Source organism: Manis javanica, chromosome 13 (genome assembly GCF_040802235.1).
Source record: "Manis javanica isolate MJ-LG chromosome 13, MJ_LKY, whole genome shotgun sequence".
NCBI lineage: Eukaryota > Metazoa > Chordata > Mammalia > Pholidota > Manidae > Manis > Manis javanica.
The window spans coordinates 88,455,694-88,478,514 of record NC_133168.1 but is presented as its reverse complement, the minus strand read 5'-3'; the positions used below and the strand labels follow the sequence as shown (position 1 = coordinate 88,478,514).

At 40.7% G+C, this 22,821-nt stretch overlaps 1 protein-coding gene across 1 annotated transcript; it reads left to right on the top strand.

Annotated features, from left to right (window-relative positions):
• Positions 1 to 44: 44 nt before the first annotated feature.
• LOC140845594 (olfactory receptor 7E178-like) lies at positions 45 to 22,581 on the top strand. Its single transcript, XM_073220174.1, has 2 exons — positions 45 to 782; positions 21,451 to 22,581. The coding sequence occupies exons 1-2, from the start codon at positions 742 to 744 to the stop codon at positions 22,433 to 22,435; spliced, it is 1,026 nt and encodes a 341-aa protein (XP_073076275.1). The 5' UTR covers positions 45 to 741; the 3' UTR covers positions 22,436 to 22,581.
• The last annotated feature ends 240 nt before the right edge of the window (positions 22,582 to 22,821 follow it).

The following is a 22,821-nucleotide window of genomic DNA, read 5'->3' as shown; positions in this document are numbered from 1 at the left end:
ACCACCCAGTGCTCATGATTAACTTGTTTTTCAAGGCCTTACCCAGGGCCAGGTTTTTTTTTTTTTTTTTAAGTCACATACTCAGAAAATGGCTTCTAGGCCTTTAAGATGGCTATGCTTATGCTAACCTATTTCTATTCTTACATGCACAAGGAAGTACATGTATCCATTATCTGGTTTCCCTCAGTGGAAATCTACAAATCTTACTCAGATTTCACCAGCTTTAAATGAGTGTGCACATGTGTGTGTCTGCAGTTTTAGCGCATGTGTAGATTAATGGAACCACTGCCACAGGGTACAGAACTGTTCCATCACCACAAAATAGCTCTTATAGGCTACTCGTTTGCATTCAGACCCAAACCACTTCACCACCAGCCCCAGCAGCCATTAGTCTGTCCTCCTCTCTAATTTTGTTATCTCAAGAATGTGATGTAAATGGAGTCATGCAGTGTGTAATCTGAGGTAGACTTTCTCACTTAACATAATCCCCTTGAGATCCATCCAAGCTGTGTGTGTAGCTGTGCTCTTTTTTCTATTGCTCACTTAAAAAAAATCATGAACAGGTAGGTATTGGTTTTTTATTTTTATATTCCAAGAATTTTCTGTCATTGAAAAAAGATACAAACCAAGAAGTAGAGATATGAGTGTCGAGCAGAAAGGAAAAGAACCAACCCAACTGCCTCCTGTATCCAGGTGCTGAGGACAGAGGCATGAAGAAACCAGACAACACTCACTGTGCACATGGAATTCAAATCCCAAGGAAAGCAGCAGTCAATAAAACAGTAAGTGCTCTAAGGAAAAATACACTGGGGGTGGGGTGGGGGGTGGGGATGGGGTGGATGGAGAAGACCTGAGAGAATAATTTTAAGTTGGGTGCCTCAGAAATTGAGAAAAGATTTAAACTAAAGGCTGATGAATATTCGAAAGGGAAAGAACGTGAATATTGGGGAAGTGCAGCACTGGCAGAGCAAGCAGCAGGGGAAATGCCTCAAGGCGCGGATGCCCTTGGGTGTCCAGGAATTTCAACAATGGGGTATTTTGTGAAAAGTACATGTGCGAAAGTTTAAGAATCAAAAACCACCTGTGACACTTCCCAACCCTTCGGGTCCATTTTTTGTTCCTTCAAATTTCAGACAAGAGCCTGAGTAAAACGATAGCGGTTCTGAGTCACTGGTGCTTGGAGTATCAGAAGGTCCATACATGCACAATGCAGGCACACATAATTGTACCTATATTCTGTGAAGTTTCTCAAAATTCCTGTAATTTCATACATGGAATGCCATGTAGGAATATGGTATTCAACTCCCAATAGGAATGTGGAGTTGAGTCTAGCGACACTTGTCTGCTCCTCTGGACAAGATAAAAGGCTCTTTACGACAGTGTGCACAGCAGTAGTTTTTAACCATGAGGAATTTTACCCACTACATGACATTGGCAATGTCTGGAGACATTTTTAGATGTCACAGTTGTGGGTAGGGTGCCTTCTGGTATCTTGGAAGGAGACCAGGAATTCTGGGAATGCACCAGACAGCGCCCACAACAAGGAGCTCTGTGGCCCAGATGCCAGTGGCGCTAAACTTGAGAGAGCATGGTGTACAGCTAGCCCATTTCCATGGCAGCCTCCATCTCTACTAAGATCCAAGGGAAACCCTGAGCCATAATAAAATGGAATGTCTTCATTTTCACCACCTAGGGAACAGCAAGACTTCTCAGTGTCTGGTGAGTAAAGTCTCTAAACATATATGACCTTGCAATTTTGGAATTCTCAAATGGGATTCCTGTGTTAATAGACGCTTTTGTCTCTATAGTGGTCTCATGTCACGGTCTGAGGACCATAGCCTTCATTCCCATGTGGTAGATTAATTTTACCACTTCTTCACCCATGTATTCTTGCCTTTTGTCATGTGACTTGTTTGGGCCAGTCGAATGTTAGCTAGCGAAATGCGAGCAAAGGCTCAAAACTCATTGGTGCAATTAGGCATCCTAACTAGCACTCCGGCATTACCACAGACACATAAGTGAACCATCCAATAGACGGTAGAAAGATCAGGCAATCCACAGATCTGCCATCTTAATAATGTCTCATGTTGCTCTGGTATTTTTGTAGCCATTGCAGCAAATTGCAGCAATAGCTAATTGATACACCCATACAGGCTAACAACTCTCAAATTTAAATACCCAGTTCAGAACTCTCTGAGCTCCAGCTATATATTTGGATATCTAATAGGGATCTTTAGAATAACTTGTTCAAAATAAAACTCCTCCTTAGCAAGCTACTGTTATCAAAATGGATCCCTACGATATCTTTATCGTCTCAGTAGTTAATAGTCAAATTTATGACTAGTCCTATATTCCTTCCTTTTCTTTATAGTGACTGACACTTCAAAATGACTCATACTTTTATTAAAATATGTTAAAATGAACACATTTGTTATATGTTGTCTGCTATTAGGATATATAGGCTGCAGCATTCTGATTAGACTTATCCTGTAATTTATCATACACACTCTTAAGTTCTTGTAAAATTTGATAAGCTAAATCCAGCCCCTTCCTTGGTGAGGCCAAATTATCCAGTGAAGCTTCTAAATTAGTCTGTTTTCTGTTGCCTTCCTCAATCTTAAAATATATTTTGAGGCTAACAGAATGTCTGCCAGGTATTAAAAACAGACAAGGAGTCAGAAAGTTTTTGTTTTCATTTAAGGCAGTTATATTATCACTGGCCATAAATCAAACCAAAGCCATCCAGTACCATCAAAGATGCATAAAGGAAGCGCTACAGGTATGGCTGCTTGCGGGTAGGACCACATCGTTTCTGTGCAATCATAAATTCTTGCTTCACTGTCTTAGTTTTTTAGACTGAGAAGAGTTTAAAGGACCAAATTTAGTTTCAGAGATGTTCTAAGGGAAGGGTTTGCTTGGTTTTGTGACAAAAGAGAAGAGACAGAAGAAAACACTATTTAATATTTAATGAGCTTTCTCTCTGTCATTCACTGTTTTTTTTTTTGAGAGGGCATCTCTCATATTTATTGATCAAATGGTTGTTAACAACAATAAAATTCAGTATAGGGGGTCAGTGCTCAATGTACAATCATTAATCCATCTCAAGTCTAATTCTCGTCAGTCTCCAATCTTCTGAAGCATAACGAACAAGTTCTTACATGGTGAACGAATTCTTACATAGTGAATAAATTCTTACATGGTGAACAGTGCAAGGGCATTCATCACAGAAACTTTCGGTTTTGATCACGCATTATGACCTATAAACAATCAGGTCAAATATGAATATTCGTTTGATTTTTGTACTTGATTTATATGTTGATCCCACATTTCTCCCTTTATTATTATTATTATTTTTATTTTTAATAAAATGCTGAAGTGGTAGGTAGATGCAAGATAAAGGTAGAAAACATAGTTTAGTGCTGTAAGAGGGCAAATGTAGATGATCAAATGATCAGGTGTGTGCCTATGGACTAAGTATTAATCCAGGCTAGACAAGGGCAGCAAAACATCCACGGATGCAGAAGATTTCTCTCAAAACAGGGGAGGTGAGGTTCTGAGCCTCACCTCTGTTGATCTCCAAATTCTCACCTGATGGCCCCCCTGCGACTGTGCCTGTCTTAGGTTGTTCCTCCCTTACCCGTCTCTGGCTAACCAGTCATCTTCCGGGGCCATACAGGGAAATGTAAAGTTGGTAAGTGAGAGAGAAGCCATATTGTTTGAAAAGGTTAGCTTTTTACTTCTTTGCAGATTTATGCCCTGTGGCTTCTATGCCCAGCACTTGTCTCGAGGTATCTTTACCACCTGGAGGAATTATGATACTCGGTAAATTCGATATGAGGCACGAATTCTATTTAAGGGTTGTAATTAGGAAGAAAGAAGAAAAGCTACAGATGTAGCATATGGAAGGAAACATGGGAGGATTGATTATTTCTTTGACATATCTTCTTGTAGAGTACCTTAAGTATGTATAGGTTTTAAACTACTAACTAATTTCCACACACATATTAACATAATAGGAATATGGTGACATGAAGAAAGCAAATCTATAATTACCATCCATCTCCAGTGAAGCCAAGAAAACCATTTAGGCACCCTAGGCATTTGTGAAAATTTGTCTATGATATGATGGATATTGTCCAACTGTACTTGAACAGTCTGAGAGAAATCAGACAAATTAAAGCAGCCCATTTCTGGGATCTGTTCACATCCCATATGTTTTTAACTGTACATAGTCTATAGTCATAAGATTTTGGAGTGCTACAACTTGCACCCCTCCCACCTCCTGGTTGAGTTCCAACAGTACAGATCCGGTCAAATTCGTTGTCTCACTGTATGCACATGCCAGCGTAGACATCTCCCTCCTCATTCCTATGGCAAGTCCAGGAGACAGTGGGCTGGATGCAGCCACAACTGCAGCATCGTCCGGATCCCTGTGGAGGCTTTTTGATGATCATCCCCTGGCACAAGTCCTCCAGAGAGTGCTGATGCCGGAAGCTCCTCCTCATATCGTATCTTAGTTCATTTTCTGGGTATCCAAGCTAGGCCTTGATCTTCTGCATAGAAACAAACAGACCCTTTGCCCACACTTTGACATGCCCTCTATACATACCACTGTGCAGAACTCATTGGAGGTCAGCACACAGTAACTGCTTTTTTTTTTTTTTTATTAAGAGAAAGGAATATTATCAGAAAAGAGTACCTCCATAGCTGATCATCTGACACCCTGTAAGTGATCAACATTAAGGATATTTAAAGCATGCGTTGATCTTTGATTTACCAATAGTTTTATCCTATCAAGGAGTAATCCCCCTTTTCTTTCTTTCTTTTTTTTTTTTAATTTTTAATCTATACCTACATGAAGAATACTATGTTTACTATGCTCTCCCCTATATCAGGTCCCCCCTAACAACCACATTACGATTACTGTCCATCAGCTTAGCAAAATGTTGTAGAGTCACTACTTGTCCTCTCTGTGTTGTGCAGCCCACCCTCCCCTTTCTCCCTCCCCCACATGCATGCTAATCTTAATACCCCCCTTCTTCTTCTCCCCCCCTTATCCCTCCCTGCCCACCCATCCTCCCCAGTTCCTTTCCCTTTGGTACCTGTTAGTCCATTTTTGGGTTCTGTAATTCCGCTGCTGTTCTGTTCCTTCAGTTTTTCCTTTGTTCCTATACTCCTCAGATGAGTGAAATCATTTGGTATTTCTCTCTCTGCTTGGCTTATTTCACTGAGCATAATACTCTCCAGCTCCATCCATGTTGCTGCAAATGGTTGGATTTTTCCACTTCTTATGGCTGAGTAGTATTCCATTGTGTATATGTACCACATCTTCTTTATCCATTCATCTACCGATGGACATTTAGGTTGCTTCCAATTCTTGGCTATTGTAAATAGTGCTGCGATAAACATAGGGGTGCATCTGCCTTTCTCAAACTTGATTGCTGCGTTCTTAGGGTAAATTCCTAGGAGTGGAATTCCTGGGTCAAATGGTAGGTCTGTTTTGAGCATTTTGATGAACCTCCATACTGCTTTCCACAATGGTTGAACTAATTTACATTCCCACCAGCAGTGTAGGAGGGTTCCCCTTTCTCCACAGCCTCGCCAACATTTGTTGTTGTTTGTCTTTTGGATGGCAGCTATCCTTACTGGTGTGAGGTGATACCTCATTGTAGTTTTAATTTGCATTTCTCTGATAATTAGCGATGTGGAGCATCTTTTCATGTGTCTGTTGGCCATCTGTATTTCTTTTTTAGAGAACTGTCTGTTCAGTTCCTCTGCCCATTCTTTAATTGGGTTATTTGTTTTTTGTTTGTTGAGGCGTGTGAGCTCTTTATATATTCTGGACGTCAAGCCTTTATCGGATCTGTCATTTTCAAATATATTCTCCCATACTGTAGGGTTCCTTTTTGTTCTATTGATGGTGTCTTTCGCTGTGCAGAAGCTTTTCAGATTAATGTAGTCCCACTTGCTCATTTTTGCTGTTGTTTTCCTTGCCTGGGGAGATATGTTCAAAAAGAGGTCACTCATGTTTATGTCTAAGAGGTTTTTGCCTATGTTTTTTTCCAAGAGTTTAATGGTTTCATGACTTACATTCAGGTCTTTGATCCATTTTGAGTTTACCATTGTATATGGGGTTAGACAATGGTCCAGTTTCATTCTCCTACATGTAGCTGTCCAGTTCTGCCAGCACCATCTGTTGAAGAGACTGTCATTTTGCCATTGTATGTCCATGGCTCCTTTATCAAATATTAATTGACCATATATGTTTGGGTTAATGTCTGGAGTCTCTAATCTGTTCCACTGGTCTGTGGCTCTGTTCTTGTGCCAGTACCAAATTGTGTTGATTACTATGGCTTTGTAGTAGAGCTTGAAGTTGGGGAGTGAGATCCCCCCTACTTTATTCTTCTTTTTCAGGATTGCTTTGGCTATTCGGGGTCTTTGGTGTTTCCTTATGAATTTTTGAATTATTTGTTCCAGTTCATTGAAGAATGTTGCTGGTAATTTGAGAGGGATTGCATCAAATCTGTATATTGCTTTGGGTAGGATGGCCATTTTGACGATATTAATTCTTCCTAGCCACACGCATGGGATGAGTTTCCATTTATTAGTGTCCCCTTTAATTTCTCTTATGAGTGACTTGTAGTTTTCAGAGTATAAGTCTTTCACTTCTTTGGTTAGGTTTATTCCTAGGTATTTTATTCCTTTTGATGCAATGGTGAATGGAATTGTTTTCCTGATTTCTCTTTCTATTGATTCATTGTTAGTGTATAGGAAAGCTACAGATTTCTGTGTGTTAATTTTGTATCCTGCAACTTTGCTGTATTCCGATATCAGTTCTAGTAGTTTTGGAGTGGAGTCTTTAGGGTTTTTTATGTACAGTATCATATCATGTGCAAATAGTGACAGTTTAACTTCTTCTTTACCAATCTGGATTAATTGTATTTCTTTGTTTTGTCTGATTGCCGTGGCTAGGACCTCCAGTACTATGTTAAATAACAGTGGGGAGAGTGGGCATCCCTGTCTGGTTCCCGATCTGAGGAAATGCTTTCAGCTTCTCGCTGTTCAGTATAATGCTGGCTGTGGGTTTGTCATATGTGGCCTTTATTATGTTGAGGTACTTGCCCTCTATTCCCATTTTTCTGAGAGTTTTTATCATGAATGGATGTTGAATTTTGTCAAATGCTTTTTCAGCATCTATGGAGATGATCATGTGGTTTTTTTCTTTCTTTTTGTTGATGTGGTGGATGATGTTGATGGATTTTCGAATGTTGTACCATCCTTGCATCCCTGGGATGAATCCCACTTGGTCATGGTGTATGATCCTTTTGATATACTGTTGAATTCTGTTTGCTAATATTTTATTGAGTATTTTTGCATCTACATTCATCAGGGATATTGGTCTGTAATTTTCTTTTTTGGTGGGGTCTTTGCCTGGTTTTGGTATTAGGGTGATGTTGGCTTCATAGAATGAGTTTGGGAGTATTCCCTCTTCTTCTATTTTTTGGAACACTTTAAGGAGAATGGGTATTATGTCTTCTCTGTGTGTCTGATAAAATTCCGACGTAAATCTGTCCGGCCGTGGGGTTTTGTTCTTGGGTATTTTTTTGATTACCATTTCAAATTCTTTGCTCGTAGTTGGTTTGTTTAACTTTTGTGTTTCTTCCTTGGTCAGTCTTGGGAGGTCGTATTTTTCTAGGAAGTTGTCCATTTCTTCTAGGTTTTCCAGCTTGCTGGCATATAGGTTTTCATAGTAGTCTTTAATAATTCTTTGTATTTCTCTGGAGTCTGTCGTGATTTTTCCATTCTCATTTCTGATTATGTTGATTTGTGTTGATTCTCTTTTTCTCTTAATAAGTTTGGCTAGAGGCTTATCTATTTTGTTTATTTTCTCAAAGAACCAGCTCTTGGTTTCGTTGATTTTTGCTATTGCTTTATTCTTCTCAATTTTGTTTATTTCTTCTCTGATCTTTATTATGTCCCTCCTGCTGACTTTAGGCCTCATTTGTTCTTCTTTTTCCAGTTTTGATAATTGTGATGTTAGACTATTCATTTGGGATTGTTCTTCCTTCTTCAATTGTGCCTGGATTGCTATATACTTTCCTCTTAAGACTGCTTTCACTGCGTCCCAGAGAAGTTGGGGCTTAGTGTTGTTGTTGTCATTTGTTTCTATATATTCCTTGATCTCTATTTTGATTTGTTCATTGATCCATTAATTATTTAGTAGCATGTTGTTAAACCTCCATATGTTTGTGAGCCTTTTTGTTTTCTTTGTAGAATTTATTTCTACTTTTATACCTTTGTGGTCTGAAAAATTGGTTGGTAGAATTTCAATATTTTGGAATTTACTGAGGCTCTTTTTGTGAGCAAGTATGTGGTCTATTCTGGAGAATGTTCCATGTGCACTTGAGAGAATTTATAGCCTGTTGCTTTTGGATGTAGAGTTCTGTAGATGTCTATTAGGTCCATCTGTTCTAGTGTGTTGTTCAGTGCCTGTGTGTCCTTACTTATTTTCTGCCTGGTGGATCTATCCTTCAGGGTGAGTGGTGTGTTGAAGTCTGCTAAAATGAATGCATTGCAGTCTATTTCCCTCTTTAGTTCTGTTAGTATTTGCTTCCATATGCTGGTGCTCCTGTATTGGGTGCATACATATTTAGAATGGTTATATCCTCTTGCTGGACTGAGCCCTTTATCATTATGTAGTGTCCTTCTTTATCTCTTGTTACTTTCTTTGTTTTGAATTCTATTTTGTCTGATATTAGTACTGCAACCCCTGCTTTCTTCTCACTGTTGTTTGCCTGAAATATGTTTTTCCATCCCTTGACTTTTAGTCTATGCTTATCTTTGGGTTTAAGGTGAGTTTCTTGTAAGCAGCATATAGATGGGTCTTGCTTTTTTATCCATTCTATTACTCTGTGTCTTTTGATTGGTGCTTTAAGTCCATTTACATTTAGGGTGACTATTGAGAGATATGTAGTTATTGCCATTGCAGGCTTTAGATTCGTGGTTACCAAAGGTTCAAGGTTAGCTTCTTTAGTATCTTACTGCCAACTTAGCTTGCTTACTGAGGTGTTATATACAGTGTCTGGAGATTCTTTTCTTCTCTCCCTTCTTATTCCTCCTCCTCCATTCTTCATATGTTGTGTGTTCTGTTCTGTGCTCTTTTTAGGGGTTCTCCCATTTAGAGCAGTCCCTGTAGGATGCCCTGTAGAGGTGGTTTGTGGGAAGCAAATTCCCTCAGCTTTTCCTTGTCTGGGAATTGTTTAATCCCGCCATCATATTTAAATGATAGTCGTGCTGGATACAGTATCCTTGGTTCAAGGCCCTTCTGTTTCATTGCATTAAATATATTATGCCATTCTCTTCTGTCCTGTAGGGGGGTTTCTGTCGAGAAGTCTGATGTTAGCCTGATGGGTTTTCCTTTATAGGTGACCTTTTTCTCTCTAGCTGCCTTTAAAAGTCTTTCCTTGTCCTTGATCCTTGCCATTTTAATTACTATGTGTCTTGGTGTTGTTCTCCTTGGATCCTCTCTGTTGGGGGTTCTGTGTAATTCCATGGTCTGTTCGATTATTTCCTCCCCCAGTTTGGGGAAGTTTTCAGCAATTATTTCTTCAAAGAGACTTTCTATCCCTTTTCCTCTTTCTTCTTCTTCTGGTATCCCTATAATACGAATATTATTCCTTTTGGCTTGGTCACATAGTTGTCTTAGTGTTGTTTCATTCCTGGAGATCCTTTTATCTCTCTCTATGTCAGCTTCTATACGTTCCTGTTCTCTGGCTTCTATTCCTTCAATGGCCTCTTGCATCTTATCCATTCTGCTTATAAATCCTTCCAGGGATTGTTTCACTTCTGTGATCTCCTTCCTGACATCTGTGATCTCCCTCCGGACTTCATCCCACTGCTCTTGCATTTTTCTCTGCATCTCATCCCATTGCTCTTGCATTTTTCTCTGCATCTCTGTCAGCATGTTCATGATTTTTATTTTGAATTCTTTTTCAGGAGGACTGGTTAGGTCTGTCTCCTTCTCAGGTGTTGTCTCTGTGATCTTTGTCTGCCTGTAGTTTTGTCTTCTCATGGTGATAGAGATAGTATGCAGAGCTGGTACAAGTGACCGCTGGAAGAGCTTCCCTTCTTGTTGGTTTGTGGCCTTCCTCACCTGGGAGAATAGCGACCTTTAGTGGCTTGTGCTGGGCAGCTGTGTGCAGACAGGGCTTCTGCTTCCTGCCCGGTTGCTATGGGGTTTATCTCTGCTGTTGCTGTGGGCGTGGCCTGGCTGGGGCTGCTCCTCCAAAATGGTGGAGCCCCGTTGGAGGGGGAGTGGCTCGGAGGCTATTTATCTCCCTAAGGGGCCTCTGTGCTCCCTACTGCCCAGGGGGTTAGAGTGCCCAGAGATCCCCAGATTCCCTGCCTCTGGTCTAAGTGACCTGTCCTGCCCCTTTAAGACTTCCAAAAAGCACTCTCTAAACCAAAACAACAGCAGCAACAATTAGAGAGGGAACAGAAAAAAAAAAAAAAAAAAAGGAAAAAACACGATTTTTTTTTTTGTCCTCAGGTGCCGGTCCCAGGCACCTGCTCACTGGTCCTGCTGCCCTGCCTCCCCAGCACCAGGGTCCCTGTCCCTTCAAGGCTTCCAAAAAACACCCGCCCACTGGTCCCGCAGGGAAAAACACGGGATATTCTTTGTCCTCCGGTCCCAGGCACCCGCTCACCAGTCCCGCCGCCCTGCCTCCCTAGCACCAGGGTCCCTGTCCCTTTAAAGCTTCCAAAAAGCACTCACCAAAAAGAGGGAAAAAAAGGGGAAAAACGCGCGGTTTTCTCCGTCCTCAGGTGCCGGTCTCTGGCACCCGCCCACTGGTCCCGCAGGGAAAAATGCAGGATATTCTTTGTCCTCAGGCGCCCGTCACAGGCACGCGTTCACCAGTCCCCCCGTCCTGCCTCCCTAGCACCGGGGTCCCTGTCCCTTTAAGGCTTCCAAAAAGCACTCACCAAAAAGAGGGAAAAAAAGGGGAAAAACACGCGATTTCCTCCGTCCTCAAGTGCCGGTGTCAGGCGCCCGCCCACCGGTCCCGCAGGGAAGAACACGGGATATTCTTTGTCCTCAGGCGCCGGTCCCAGGCACCCGCTCACCAGTCCCGCCGCCCTGCCTCCCTAGCACTGGGGTCCCTGTCCCTTTAAGGCTTCCAAAAAGCACTCGCCAAAAAGAGAAAAAAAAAGGGGGAAAAACACGCGATTTCCTCCGTCCTCAAGTGCCGGTCCCAGGCACCCGCTCACCGGTCCTGCCACCCTGCCTCCCTAGCAACGGGGTCCCTGTCCCTTTAAGGCTTCCATAAAGCACTCGCCAAAAAAAAAAAAAAAACCGCTCTGGCTTCTTTCCACCCGCCGGGAGCCGGGGGGAGGGGCGCTCGGGTCCTGCCGGGCCGGGGCTTGTATCTTACCCCCTTTGCAAGGCGCTGGGTTCTTGCAGGTGTGGATGTGGTCTGGATGTTGTCCTGTGTCCTGTGGTCTCTATTTTAGGAAGATTTTTCTTTGTTATATTTTCATAGCTCTATGTGTTTTTGGGAGGAGATATCCACTGCTCTGCTCACACCGCCATCTTGGCCCCAAGACCCTCATTCACTGTTTTAAGTTGTAACTTCCATGTATTCACTTACTTAATCATAAAAACTTTATGAGGCAAATGCTTATTAACATCATAGACATGGTGAAACAGAGGCACAAGGGAGCTCAGCTGTCCAGGGTTACATCGCTAGCATACAGTGGGGATCACATAATGTGACAAAACTTTGGTCACATGCGAAGTTCACACCAAATGTGGTCACCATGATTATAACTTCTACATAGTATTATTTAAAATAAGAACTCTAAGAATTCAAAACTGAACTTCCATTTCTATCTTCATGATCCTGGACAAGTTCAAGGTGTGGATCTGGGCACCTAACTTATAAATTTATTCCAACCTATGATCTGTAAGACAAAAACAGACTGTTACCTGTTTGCATAAATAAAATTTTTATTGGAACACAGACTTGCTCATTCATGTACCTGTTATCTGGGGCTACTTTTGTGCCATCACGATGTGATTGAGTAGTTATAACAAAGGATGTGTGGTGGCCTACACAGCCTAAATTATTTGCTATCTGGTTCTTTGTGGGAAAATTTTGCTCACCTCTGTCCAATATTATTGAGATCATAATTACATTCCTTTATGGGGTTACTGTCATGAGGGGACCAAATATATGTAAAATGCTTGTGACAGTGTTTAGCACACAGTAAAGCATCAATAAGTAAAGGTTGTGGTCATAATATTAATAGGGCAGAGAGCAAAACATACATTTCTAGAGATGTTAAAATGGCATTTTAGTAGATCAAAACCCACCCAGATTAAAAATCGTAGTAGAACAGGAATATAAATAACAAAATACGTATACGAACAACTAGTATCAGGTTAAATGGTAGAACCTTCGAATCGTTTTCATCATAGCGATCGAAGATACTCAGATGTCCATTTTATCACTGTTACATAATGCATAATGTTCAAGGGGAGGTAGCCTGTGCTTTTGGACAGAAATACCAATAAAGAAAAAGACCACAATGATAAATTTCAGATAATATAATTGTACTCAAGAAAAACCTAGAAATACTCTTAGAACAAAGAGTGTTAGAAAATGACAATATACAATTTGTTTTCTAATATGTCAATATAAATCAACAAATGAAACCAATGATAGAGAAAAACAAGTGAGAATGTTTGATATCTTGATCTGGGTGATAGTTATGTGAGTGTATGCACGTTAAAATCCATTGAGCTGTACACTAAATATTTGTGCACTTTATTGTATGTATACCAAAGAAAAATATGAAAAAAAATTAAAGTAGGAAGCTCTCCTTGCAGACATAAAAATGTTCAAATACAGGAATATTTTCAGGTTCTAGTGTGTAGATGTTAACAGTAAAGATGGCAAAATTCCTGATATTTCACCAGTGTCATTTCAGTAAATCAAAATTGCCATAGAATTTGCAAGTTAAAATAATCTAAACTTTCCAGGAACAGCTTCTGTTTTGGACGTGTGACTAGAGTAGGCCAAGTACACGTGCCTCTGGGAAAGGGTAGGACTCAGAAGTAATTGAGCTGGACCAAGGACATTGACTTTCCTCCCATGGTTCCTCAAAACTGCAAAGCCCTAAGGGAATAGAGCTCATGGACCAATTTAGCTAATTATGAGTCCTGTGCATGGGGATCCCAAGGCCACGCATAAATAATCGGCCTGTATCTTCGGTCTTTCAGGTTGACAGTCCCCACGTCTCCTCCTCCCAGTGTAGTAATCTCCCTCAGGAGGCAAGCCTGAGTCTGTCTTCCTGCCAGTCCTCAGGACACAGCCACAGCCGTCACTGTGCACCAGGCAGGAGAGGGACAGCAGACTGGCCTTCCCTGGTCATGCAGCGGCAGAGTCACAGCGCAGCCCAGTGAGTGCCCTGGGAGACTGAGTGGAGGGGGCACTGGGGAAGCATTGTTTCCTTATTGCCAGAAGAAGCAGGACATCTGTGATGGGGATGGACCACTGGTGGGGCAGCAGTGTGCAAAGTTTCACCTCTGAGCACTGTAAAGTTAATGTTCCTGGTTCTGGTGGGAGTCCAAGAACTCTTTAGTAGAGTTCTGCTTTCCTCCGACCCTGTTTCTAGACCCCATAGGCATTACTCCCACTATAACAGGAAACAGATCTGTCTAAACTGTCCCCTAAGAACTCAGAAATCAGGAAGTGGAGATGAAGATGAATCCAGAAGGCATGGTATCACGAGTCTTCCCTAAGGACATCCTGAGGAGCCAGGAGCTAGCCGTTGTCTAGAGCTTGTTTCATTTTACCTGCATAATCGCACCCCACAAAAGAGGAATGCATGTTATTGTCATTTTACAGATGAACAAGGGAACACATCATTTAAATATATCTTGCCATGGGATGAAATGCATGAATTAGAGTTTGAATCTAGCCACCCAAAATCCAGACACAGGGCACCAGCCACACTATTCTCTCCTGCCAACATAACATGTCGTTCAGCCTGCCAGGTCACTCCGGGCAGAGACCGCCCCGGTCACCGTGCTCTTCCCTTTGGAGGTTCCCAGTGGGCCTCAGCAGAGATGAATGGATCCCCTTGCTTCATCAGCCACAGGAAGGACAGCGGAGATGAAGGCCAGGGTCAGAGAAGGATCAGCAGATAATTATTTAAGGCAGATCTCTCCCTCGCCACTGCTGCCATCTTCCTTAAAGTGTCTTCTTCCTCCTTCAGTTGTACTGTAGCCCTTCTCAGTCAGGGTGCTGGGTTCCATTCTTAGGAGTCCAAACTCAGATAAATGTTTTATCTTAACTAAATTTTGTTAAGACCTCTGGACGTCTGTGTTAAGCCTTGTGAAGGGCAGGGAAACAGAGTGAAGAGGAGCTTAGCATATGGGCATCAGACACTCACAAATTACGTTAATTCTGTCTGCTCTATTTCTTACCTCTTGTGTGATATGGGGCCAGTTCTTAGCATCTCTGTGTACATAGAAAGGGCAGAAGAAATTTCAGATATTATTATTATTATTAACAGTCTAGCTTCATGCTGTTTGATTAAAATATCCTGTGATCTGAAGGTATGGATTTGTCTGACAGGACATTTAATTTTGCCCTTATACAAGTATATCCTTTCCAGAATATCCCATAAGACAAGACAAGGCACAGCAGGATTGGTATGTCTCTACAGCATGGACTTTCTATGAGCCTATTATTTTCCTTTTATAAAATATATGTCACTATATATTCAAATATCAATTCAATATATCCAAGTGTCAAAAACTTGTGGAGATTTTAAACAATGAAAATTTTAAAGGAGGGAGAAATAGAAAGGGAAGACAAATTTGCCATCATAGACTGAGACACGTACAGGATTCCACATTCATGATATCAAGTCATGCCATGCTCTACTTCCCTGGTATGAGAAATGCTTTGACCTCTCTGCCATGTAACTAAATAAAAGCCATTAAGTATTTCTTGAGGTTAAATTTATCAGTAACCTACTGCTGCAATAATAATTAATTCTGATTAAAATACCATAACAATACTAAGTGCCAAGTTTCAGGGATATTATTCTTCCCATTTCTAGGTTAGAAATGCCATCACAAACTGGTTGAGATATTTACACACTCTCCAAATTTAGTGAAAGATGTTGGAATTAGACTACCTTAGTCCCAGATGTTTTCTCTTCTTGGGACCCATGGAAGTCACCTGCAAATCAGGGAATGGAAAAAGGGGTTCACTGGGGTCTCTCTGGTATGCCTGTTGTGGCTCATAGGGTTTCCAAGAATAGTAATATTTTTTCCATCTCACTTTGGAAATATGAGATATACAAATATTATTTCCTCTACAAGTTTAGAGTTTCAGCTGAGCCATCATGGAATAACAATTACTAGACAGACTTCAGGGATATACCTGATTCTATATTTCAGCAGTAAGAATAGGTAGTTGATTGTATCTGATTTTTTAAATGGGAAAATTATGCAGGCAACAAATAGTAGAATTAAATGTGCACTGATTTGAACAATGCAAAAACCTATACTTCATATTTATATCATACACATTCTCACTTGCGTTATGTGGAGAGGTAAATGAATTTGCATAAGATTGTCATAATAAGGAAATAAGCTAAGTTTCAGGAAGACCGTTGAGACTTTCCCTAGTTATAAATCCTCAACTGTAAATGAGTATTCATTTGATGAGGAAACAATACTTCACAAATTTTAGAATTAGAAATGCATTTTAACATTTTTATCAATCCTAATATGACAGAAACATTGGCAAGAGAATATACCTATAAAATTCTAGACACTGGTTGCCTTTGAGGAACACGTATATATAGGGGAAAGAGATCATGGAGGGGGTGCAAGGAAACTGAAATTTTATTGGTAATATTTCAAATCTCTATAGAATAAGCTATGAAGCACATATTACTGAATGCTCACTTTTTAAATTAATATGGTGAGTGGGTTTTACTAATACTACTAATAAATAGCATTAATGGAGAATTTACTAAGTGTTGGTATTCAAAGGAGTGCTTCTCAGCTCTCACTGTACATTATAATTATGAACAGAGTCACATACAGAGATTCTACTTTAACTGGTTTTAGGCTGCAGCCAGCACCTCAGTATATTTTAAAAGATCCACAGTTAATTATAATGGTTGATTGGGAGTGACCATCAGTGGTCTAAGCACTTTATATTTATTATTTCCTTTCATTTCTCAAAATGACCCTATAAGCTGGGTTCCATTCTTACCCCATTTATAATTCAGGCTTTTGTTTTATTGTTCTCTGAATTACACTTTTTTTGCATTTTTTTCAAATTAAATCACGCCGTTACCTGCCAGGATGAACTATGACCCGAGTTGCCTACAATTGAGAATTGTAGACCCCACGGTCAGGAAGGACTGATATTAAAGTTCTCAATCTAGTTTAAGAAGGCTGGGTTTCAGTCAGCTTTGGGACATGCCTTGGTTGTAAAACCTCAACTGTAAATAAGTGCTGATTTCATGAGGAAACAATGCTTCACAAATTTTAGAATTAGAAATGTATTGAAACATTTTTTAAGGGTATCATTTATATACAATTTAATGAAGGTTTCCCATGAGCAACATTCTGGTTTCAATATTCACCCATGTTATCAGGTCCCCCCATCGCACTGTAATCAGTGTTCATCAGCATAGTAAGATGCTGTAGAGACATTACTGACTTCTCTGTGCTGTACTGCCTTCCCCATGACCCACCTATATAGTGAGTGCTAATTATAATGCCCCTCAATCCCTTTCTCCTTCCTTCCCTACCTGATCTCCCCAACCCCTTCCATTTGTTAACCGCTTGTCCCTTCTTGGAGTCTGTGAGTCGGCTGCTGTTTTGTTCCTTCAGGTTTGCTTGTTGCACTCCACAAATGAGTAAAGTCTTTTGGTACTTGACTTTCCCCATCTGGCTTATTCACTAAGCATAATACCCTCTATCTCCATCCACATTGTTGCAAATGGTAGGATTTGTTTTGTTCTTATGGCTTAAAAGTATTCCATTGTGTATATGTACCATATCTTTATCCATTTATCTACTGATGGACACTTAGGTGCCTTCAATATCTTGGTATTGTAAATAGGTCTGCGGTAAACATAGGGGTGCATAGGTCTTTTTGAATCTGGGATCTTGTTTTCTTTGGGTAAATTTCTAAGAGTGTAATTACTGGGTCAAATTGTATTTCTACTTTTAGCTTTTTGAGGAATCTCCATATTGCTTTCCACAATGGTTGGACTAATTTACATTCCCACCAGCAGTGTAGGAGGGTTCCCCTTTCTCCACACCCTCGCCAGCATTTATTGTTTCTTGTCTTTTGTATGTTGGGCATCTTAACTGGTGTGAGGTGATATCTCATTGCATTTAAAATTTGCATTTCCCTGATAATTAGTGATGTGGAGCATCTTTTCATGTGTCTGTTGGCCATCTGAATTTCTTCTTTGGAGAAGTGTCTATTCAGATCCTCTGCCCATTTTAATTGGGTTATTTGTTTTTTGGGTGTTGAGGCATGTGAGCTCTTTATATATTTTGGATGTTAACCCCTTATCAGATAAGTCATATACTAATATATTGCCCCATACTGCGGGATGCCGTTTTGTTCTGTTGATGGTGTCCTTTGCTGTACAGAAGCTTTTTAGTTTGATGTAGTCCACTTGTTCATTTTTGCTTTTGTTTCCCTTGCCCAAGGAGATGTGTTCAGGAAAATGTTGCTCATGTTTATATTCAAGAGATTTTTACCTATATTTCCTTCTAAGAGTTTTATGGTTTCATGACTTACATTTAGGTCTTTGATCCACTTTGAGTTTACTTTTGTGTGTGGGGTTAGACAATAGTTCAGTTTCATTCTCTTGCATGTAGCTGTCCTGTTTTGCTACAGTTGTTGAAGAGGCTGCCATTTCCTCATTGTATGTCCATGGCTCCTTTATTGTATATTAAATATGTGAGTTTATATCTGGACTCTCTATTCTTTTCCATTGATCTATGGATCTGTTCTTGTGCCAGTATCAAATTGTTTTCATACTATGGCTTTGTAGTAAAGCTTGAAGGTGGGAAGCATAATCCTGTCAGCTTTATTCTTCCTTCTCAGGATTGCTTTGGCTATTTAGAGTCTTTTGTGGTTCCATATGAATTTTAAAACTATTTGTTCTAGTTTGTTGAAGAATGCTGTTGGTATTTTGATCGGGATTGCATTGAATCTGTAGAGTGCTTTAGGCAGGATTGCCATTTTGAGTACATTAATTCTTCTTATGCATGAGCATGGGATGTGTTTGCATTTATTGGTGTCTTCTTTAATTTCTTTCATGGGTGTTTTGTAGTTTTCAGGGTATAGGTCTTTCACGTCATTGGGTAGGTTTATTCCTAGGTATTTGATTTTTTGTGATCTAACTGTAAAGGGAGTTGTTTTCCTGATTTCTCTTTCTGCTGGTTCATTGTTAGTGTATAGTAATGCAATAGATTTCTGTGTATTAATTTTGTATCCTGCAACTTTGCTGAATGCAGTTATTAGTTCAAGTAGTTTTTGGGTGGATTGTTAAGGGATTTTTTATGTACAATATCATGCCATCTGCAAACAGTGACAGTTTACCTTCTTCCTTACCAATCTGGATGCCTTCTAAGTCTTTGTGCTGTCTTATTGCCATGGTCAGGACTTCCAGTACTATATTCAATAATAGGGGTGAGAGTGGGCATCCTTGTCTTGTTCCTGATCTTAGAGGGCAAGGTTTCAGCTTTTCACTGTTAAATATGATGTTGGTTGTGGGTTTGTTTTATATGACCTTTATTATGTTGAGGTGCTTGCCCTCTATACCCATTTTGTTGAGAGTTTTTGTCATGAATGGATGGTGAATTTTGTGAAATGCTTTTTTGGCATCTATTGAGATGATCGTGTGATTTTTGTTCTTTTATGTTGATGTGGTTTATGATGTTCATTGGTTTTTTAATAGTATACCATCCTTGCATTCCTGGAATAAATCCAACTTGATCATGATCTTTTCAATGTATTTTTCCTTTGTATGTGATCTTTTTTCTCTCTGTGTCTGCTTTCAGTACTCTCTCCTTCTCCTTGATCTTTGCCATTTTAATTATAATATGTCTTGGTGTTGTCCTCCTTGGGCCCATTGTGTTGGGAGATCTCTGAACTTCCACAACCTGAGAGACCATTTTCTTCCCCAGTTTGGGGAATTTTTCAGTAATTATTTTCTTAAAGACACTTTCTATCCCTTTTTTCTCTTCTTCTTCTTCTGGTATCCCTATTCACGGGAATATTGTTCCATTTGGATTGGTCACACAGTTCTCTCAGTATTTCATTCCTGGAGATCCTTTTTTCTCTCTGTTCCTCGGCTTCTTTGTTTTCCTGTTCTCTAATTTCTATTTCACTTACCATCTCTTCTACCTCATTTAATCTACTTTTAAATCCCTCCATTGTATGTTTCATTTCAGATACTGTGTTTTTCAAAATTTCTATGTTTCTTGAAGTTCTCCTGAGATCTTGAATATTTTTCTGTCCCTCTGTGAGAATGTTTATGATTTTTATTTTGAAATATTTATCAAGAAGATTGGTGATTTCAGTTTCACTTGGCCCTCTTTCTGTTTTCTTCTGGTGTTTTTCTGTTTGTACAAAATTTTTTGCCATTTCATTTTTCTAGTTATTCTTACAGAATAATAACTTTGTGTAGGCATCTAGTGCACAGAAGTTCTACTCTCTGGAACTGCAGGCACCTGGAGCAATAGTGGGGGTTGCAGGCTAGTGGCACTGGTGAAAGAGCTCTTTCCACCTTCCTGGCTGCAGTGCCTGTCTCCACTGTCAGGTCCAGTGGGCTGAGCACACAGGGAGAAGCCTCTGCATTTCACCCCTGTAGATGCTGTAGGCAATGCCACCCTCAAGCTGGCCTGGTACCATGTTTGGGGGTGCAGGTGTGTGGACCAGTGCCTGACAGGAGGAAGGAGTGGCAGACAGCATATTGCAATGGATGTCCTCAGGGCTGCATTTCCAGGTAGGGGATGGAGCATCTGAAGCTCCTGAAAGTCCTCAACCTGTTGGACTGAGTGTGCCAGGACAATTTTGTCCCCCTGTCCTTTTTCCTGAGCAGCAAGCTCTGTGCAATCTTTTCTCCTTTAGCACCCCTCTCAGTGTTGGGAAGTCTTTCCAAGTGCCTGTCTTTCTTTAGCTCTGGAGAAGCAGATTGTGGGTATCTGTTCTCCACAGGCAACTGGAATCTCAGTCTCTCCATGTATTCTGCCTGTCTTTGCTTTCCAACCCCACTTGTCTCTGGAGCACCATGTAATGTGGGTTGGTGCTCCAGGAGCAGACCTCCAGGGATGGGTGTTCAGCAGTCCTGGGCTTCTACTCCCTCCCTATTCCATTTCTTTTCCTCCTGCCTGTGAGCTGGGGTGGGGGAGGGCTTGGGTCCTGCCAGAGCATGGCTCTGTTACTTTACCTTTTTCCATGAGCTCTTCTCTTTTCCCAAGATGTAAGCAATCTGTTCTGCATTCTTTGTTAGCTTTTCCAGGATTAGTTGTATTTGCTGTACTTTACTGTTATATGTGGTTTTATGAAGAGGTTTCTGCCTCACTTCTCACGCCACCATCTTTTCTGCTGCCGCTCATGTTTAAATATTTCTGTCAATGCAATATATAGCAGAGATTTAAAGAATGCATAAAGCAGCCTCAAGCACAAAGGCTGTCCTTGAGATGCTGTAGAGTTGATACAAACAGTGCTGTATACAAAAATTCATATTAGGATTAATGTTTACAAAAACTCTTAAACACAACTCACATAGGTGGGTGAGCACTTAATTCCACTGAGGATGGATATCAGAAAACCAGATCATAATGAAAATCCATCTAGATAACTGTCATATAAAAATTCTACCTGATTAAATGCAACTTGACTTTCATTTAGAATTCAGGTAATATTACAGAGTGTTTATAAATGCTCCAAATTAAGGGAATGTCTTGTAATGCAGTTGGATAAGTTAAAGTATATTTGATTGCTTCCTAATGTCTTTTAATTGGAGTGAATTTTTTTAACAGAGAATAATATTTTTATCCATCTGTTTTCTTCAAAGGAGGGGACAGATATGTAAGTGTAGTCATGAATGTATCAGCTCTAAATCATTTGCTCCTCTGTCACTCTTTAGCTCATTGTCTCTAACGTGGGTATATATGAAACAGGTCAATAGACAAGAAATCAATGAGGCAAGAGATCTAAAAGGAAATGGGTTGGCCACCACTGACAAATATTGCTCAAGGTCCTGCCATGTATGATCTTCTGGGGTTGAAGTCTTTACTTTGATTTGCTTGAATTCAAAATGTAGATGGAGTGCTGGCTTCCTGTGTGCTTGTTTCACTTATTCCCAGCCTTTTTTCCTTTCTAGGAGGTGTGTCAGCTATGTGGGAACAAAGAATCTAACACATGTCACAGAATTCCTCCTCCTGGGCCTCTCAGATGATCCGGAACTGCAGCCCCTTTTCTTTGGCCTCTTCCTGTTCATGTACCTGGTCACCATCCTGGGGAACCTGCTCATCATCCTGGCCGTCGGCTCTGACCCCCACCTCCACACCCCCATGTACTTCTTCCTCTCCGTCCTGTCCTTGGCTGACATTGGTTTTACCTCCACCACGGTCCCCAAGATGATACTGGATAATCAAACTCATAGCAGAGTCATCTCCTACACAGGATGCCTGACTCAGATGTCTATTTGTCTTCTTTTTGGATGTATGGACAGCATACTCCTGACTGCCATGGCCTATGACCGATTTGTGGCCATCTGTCACCCCCTGCACTACCCAGTGATTATGAATCCCCGTCTCTGCGGCCTGCTAGTTTTGGCATCATTTTTCATCAGCCTTTTGGACTCCCATTTGCACAGTCTGATGGTGATACAACTCACCTTCTTCATAGATGTGCAACTGCCTAATTTCTTCTGTGGCCCTTCTCAGCTATTCAACATCGCTTGCTTTAAAATCCCCACCAATGCCATATTAATGTATTTTACTGGTGCTATTTTTGGTGGTGTTCCGGTGTCAGGGATCCTTCTCTCTTACTATAAAATCGTTTCCTCCATTCTGAGAGTCCCCTCAGCAGGTGGGAAGTCCAAAGCCTTCTCCACCTGTGGCTCTCACTTGTTAGTTGTTTGCTTGTTTTATGGCACGGGCCTTGGGGTGTTCTTCAGTTCAGCTGCCTCAGGGGCTCGCAGGAAGCGTGCGGTGGCCTCGTTGATGTACACAGTGGTCACTCCCATGCTGAACCCCTTCATCTACAGCCTGAGGAACAGGGACATGATGGGAGCCCTGCAGAGGCTCCTCCGAGGAGCAGCCGAATCTCAACTCCTGTGCCACCTTTCTCAGCATACGGGTTGAAAAATTCAGTGAAACTAAATAGTTGGAACATGAAATTGTGCCCATTTGGTTCCATGATTTTTGTGGTTCTTGTGCCTGTCAATACCCTCAGTGTTTCCTATCTGAGTATTGATTATTTGATCCACTATCAGCGGGATTGGGGCAGCTTTGTGGGAACCTATACTCATACAATCAGTGCATGATTAAATCATTTTACAGGTATGGAACATTTATTTCTCATCTGTGATCCAGGCATTCTGGAGAAATGTACAACTTGGGTTTTTTAAATTATTACAATCCTGAACCTTTCCAAAATTCACAGCTATTCATATCCAAACAACTTTTGGATGCATGTTATGAGAAAGATTGCCCATAACTGACTCTCATCTCTGTCTTTCTGTTAAAAT

What these genes read in the sequence shown, in the direction of transcription:
- LOC140845594 (XM_073220174.1), top strand. Translation starts at nt 742, where the DNA reads ATGGAATTCAAATCCCAAGGAAAGCAGCAGTCAATAAAACA. An exon ending in AAGCAGCAGTCAATAAAACA is followed by an intron (nt 783 to 21,450) that starts GTAAGTGCTCTA and finishes TTTCCTTTCTAG; the next exon opens with GAGGTGTGTCAGCTATGTGG.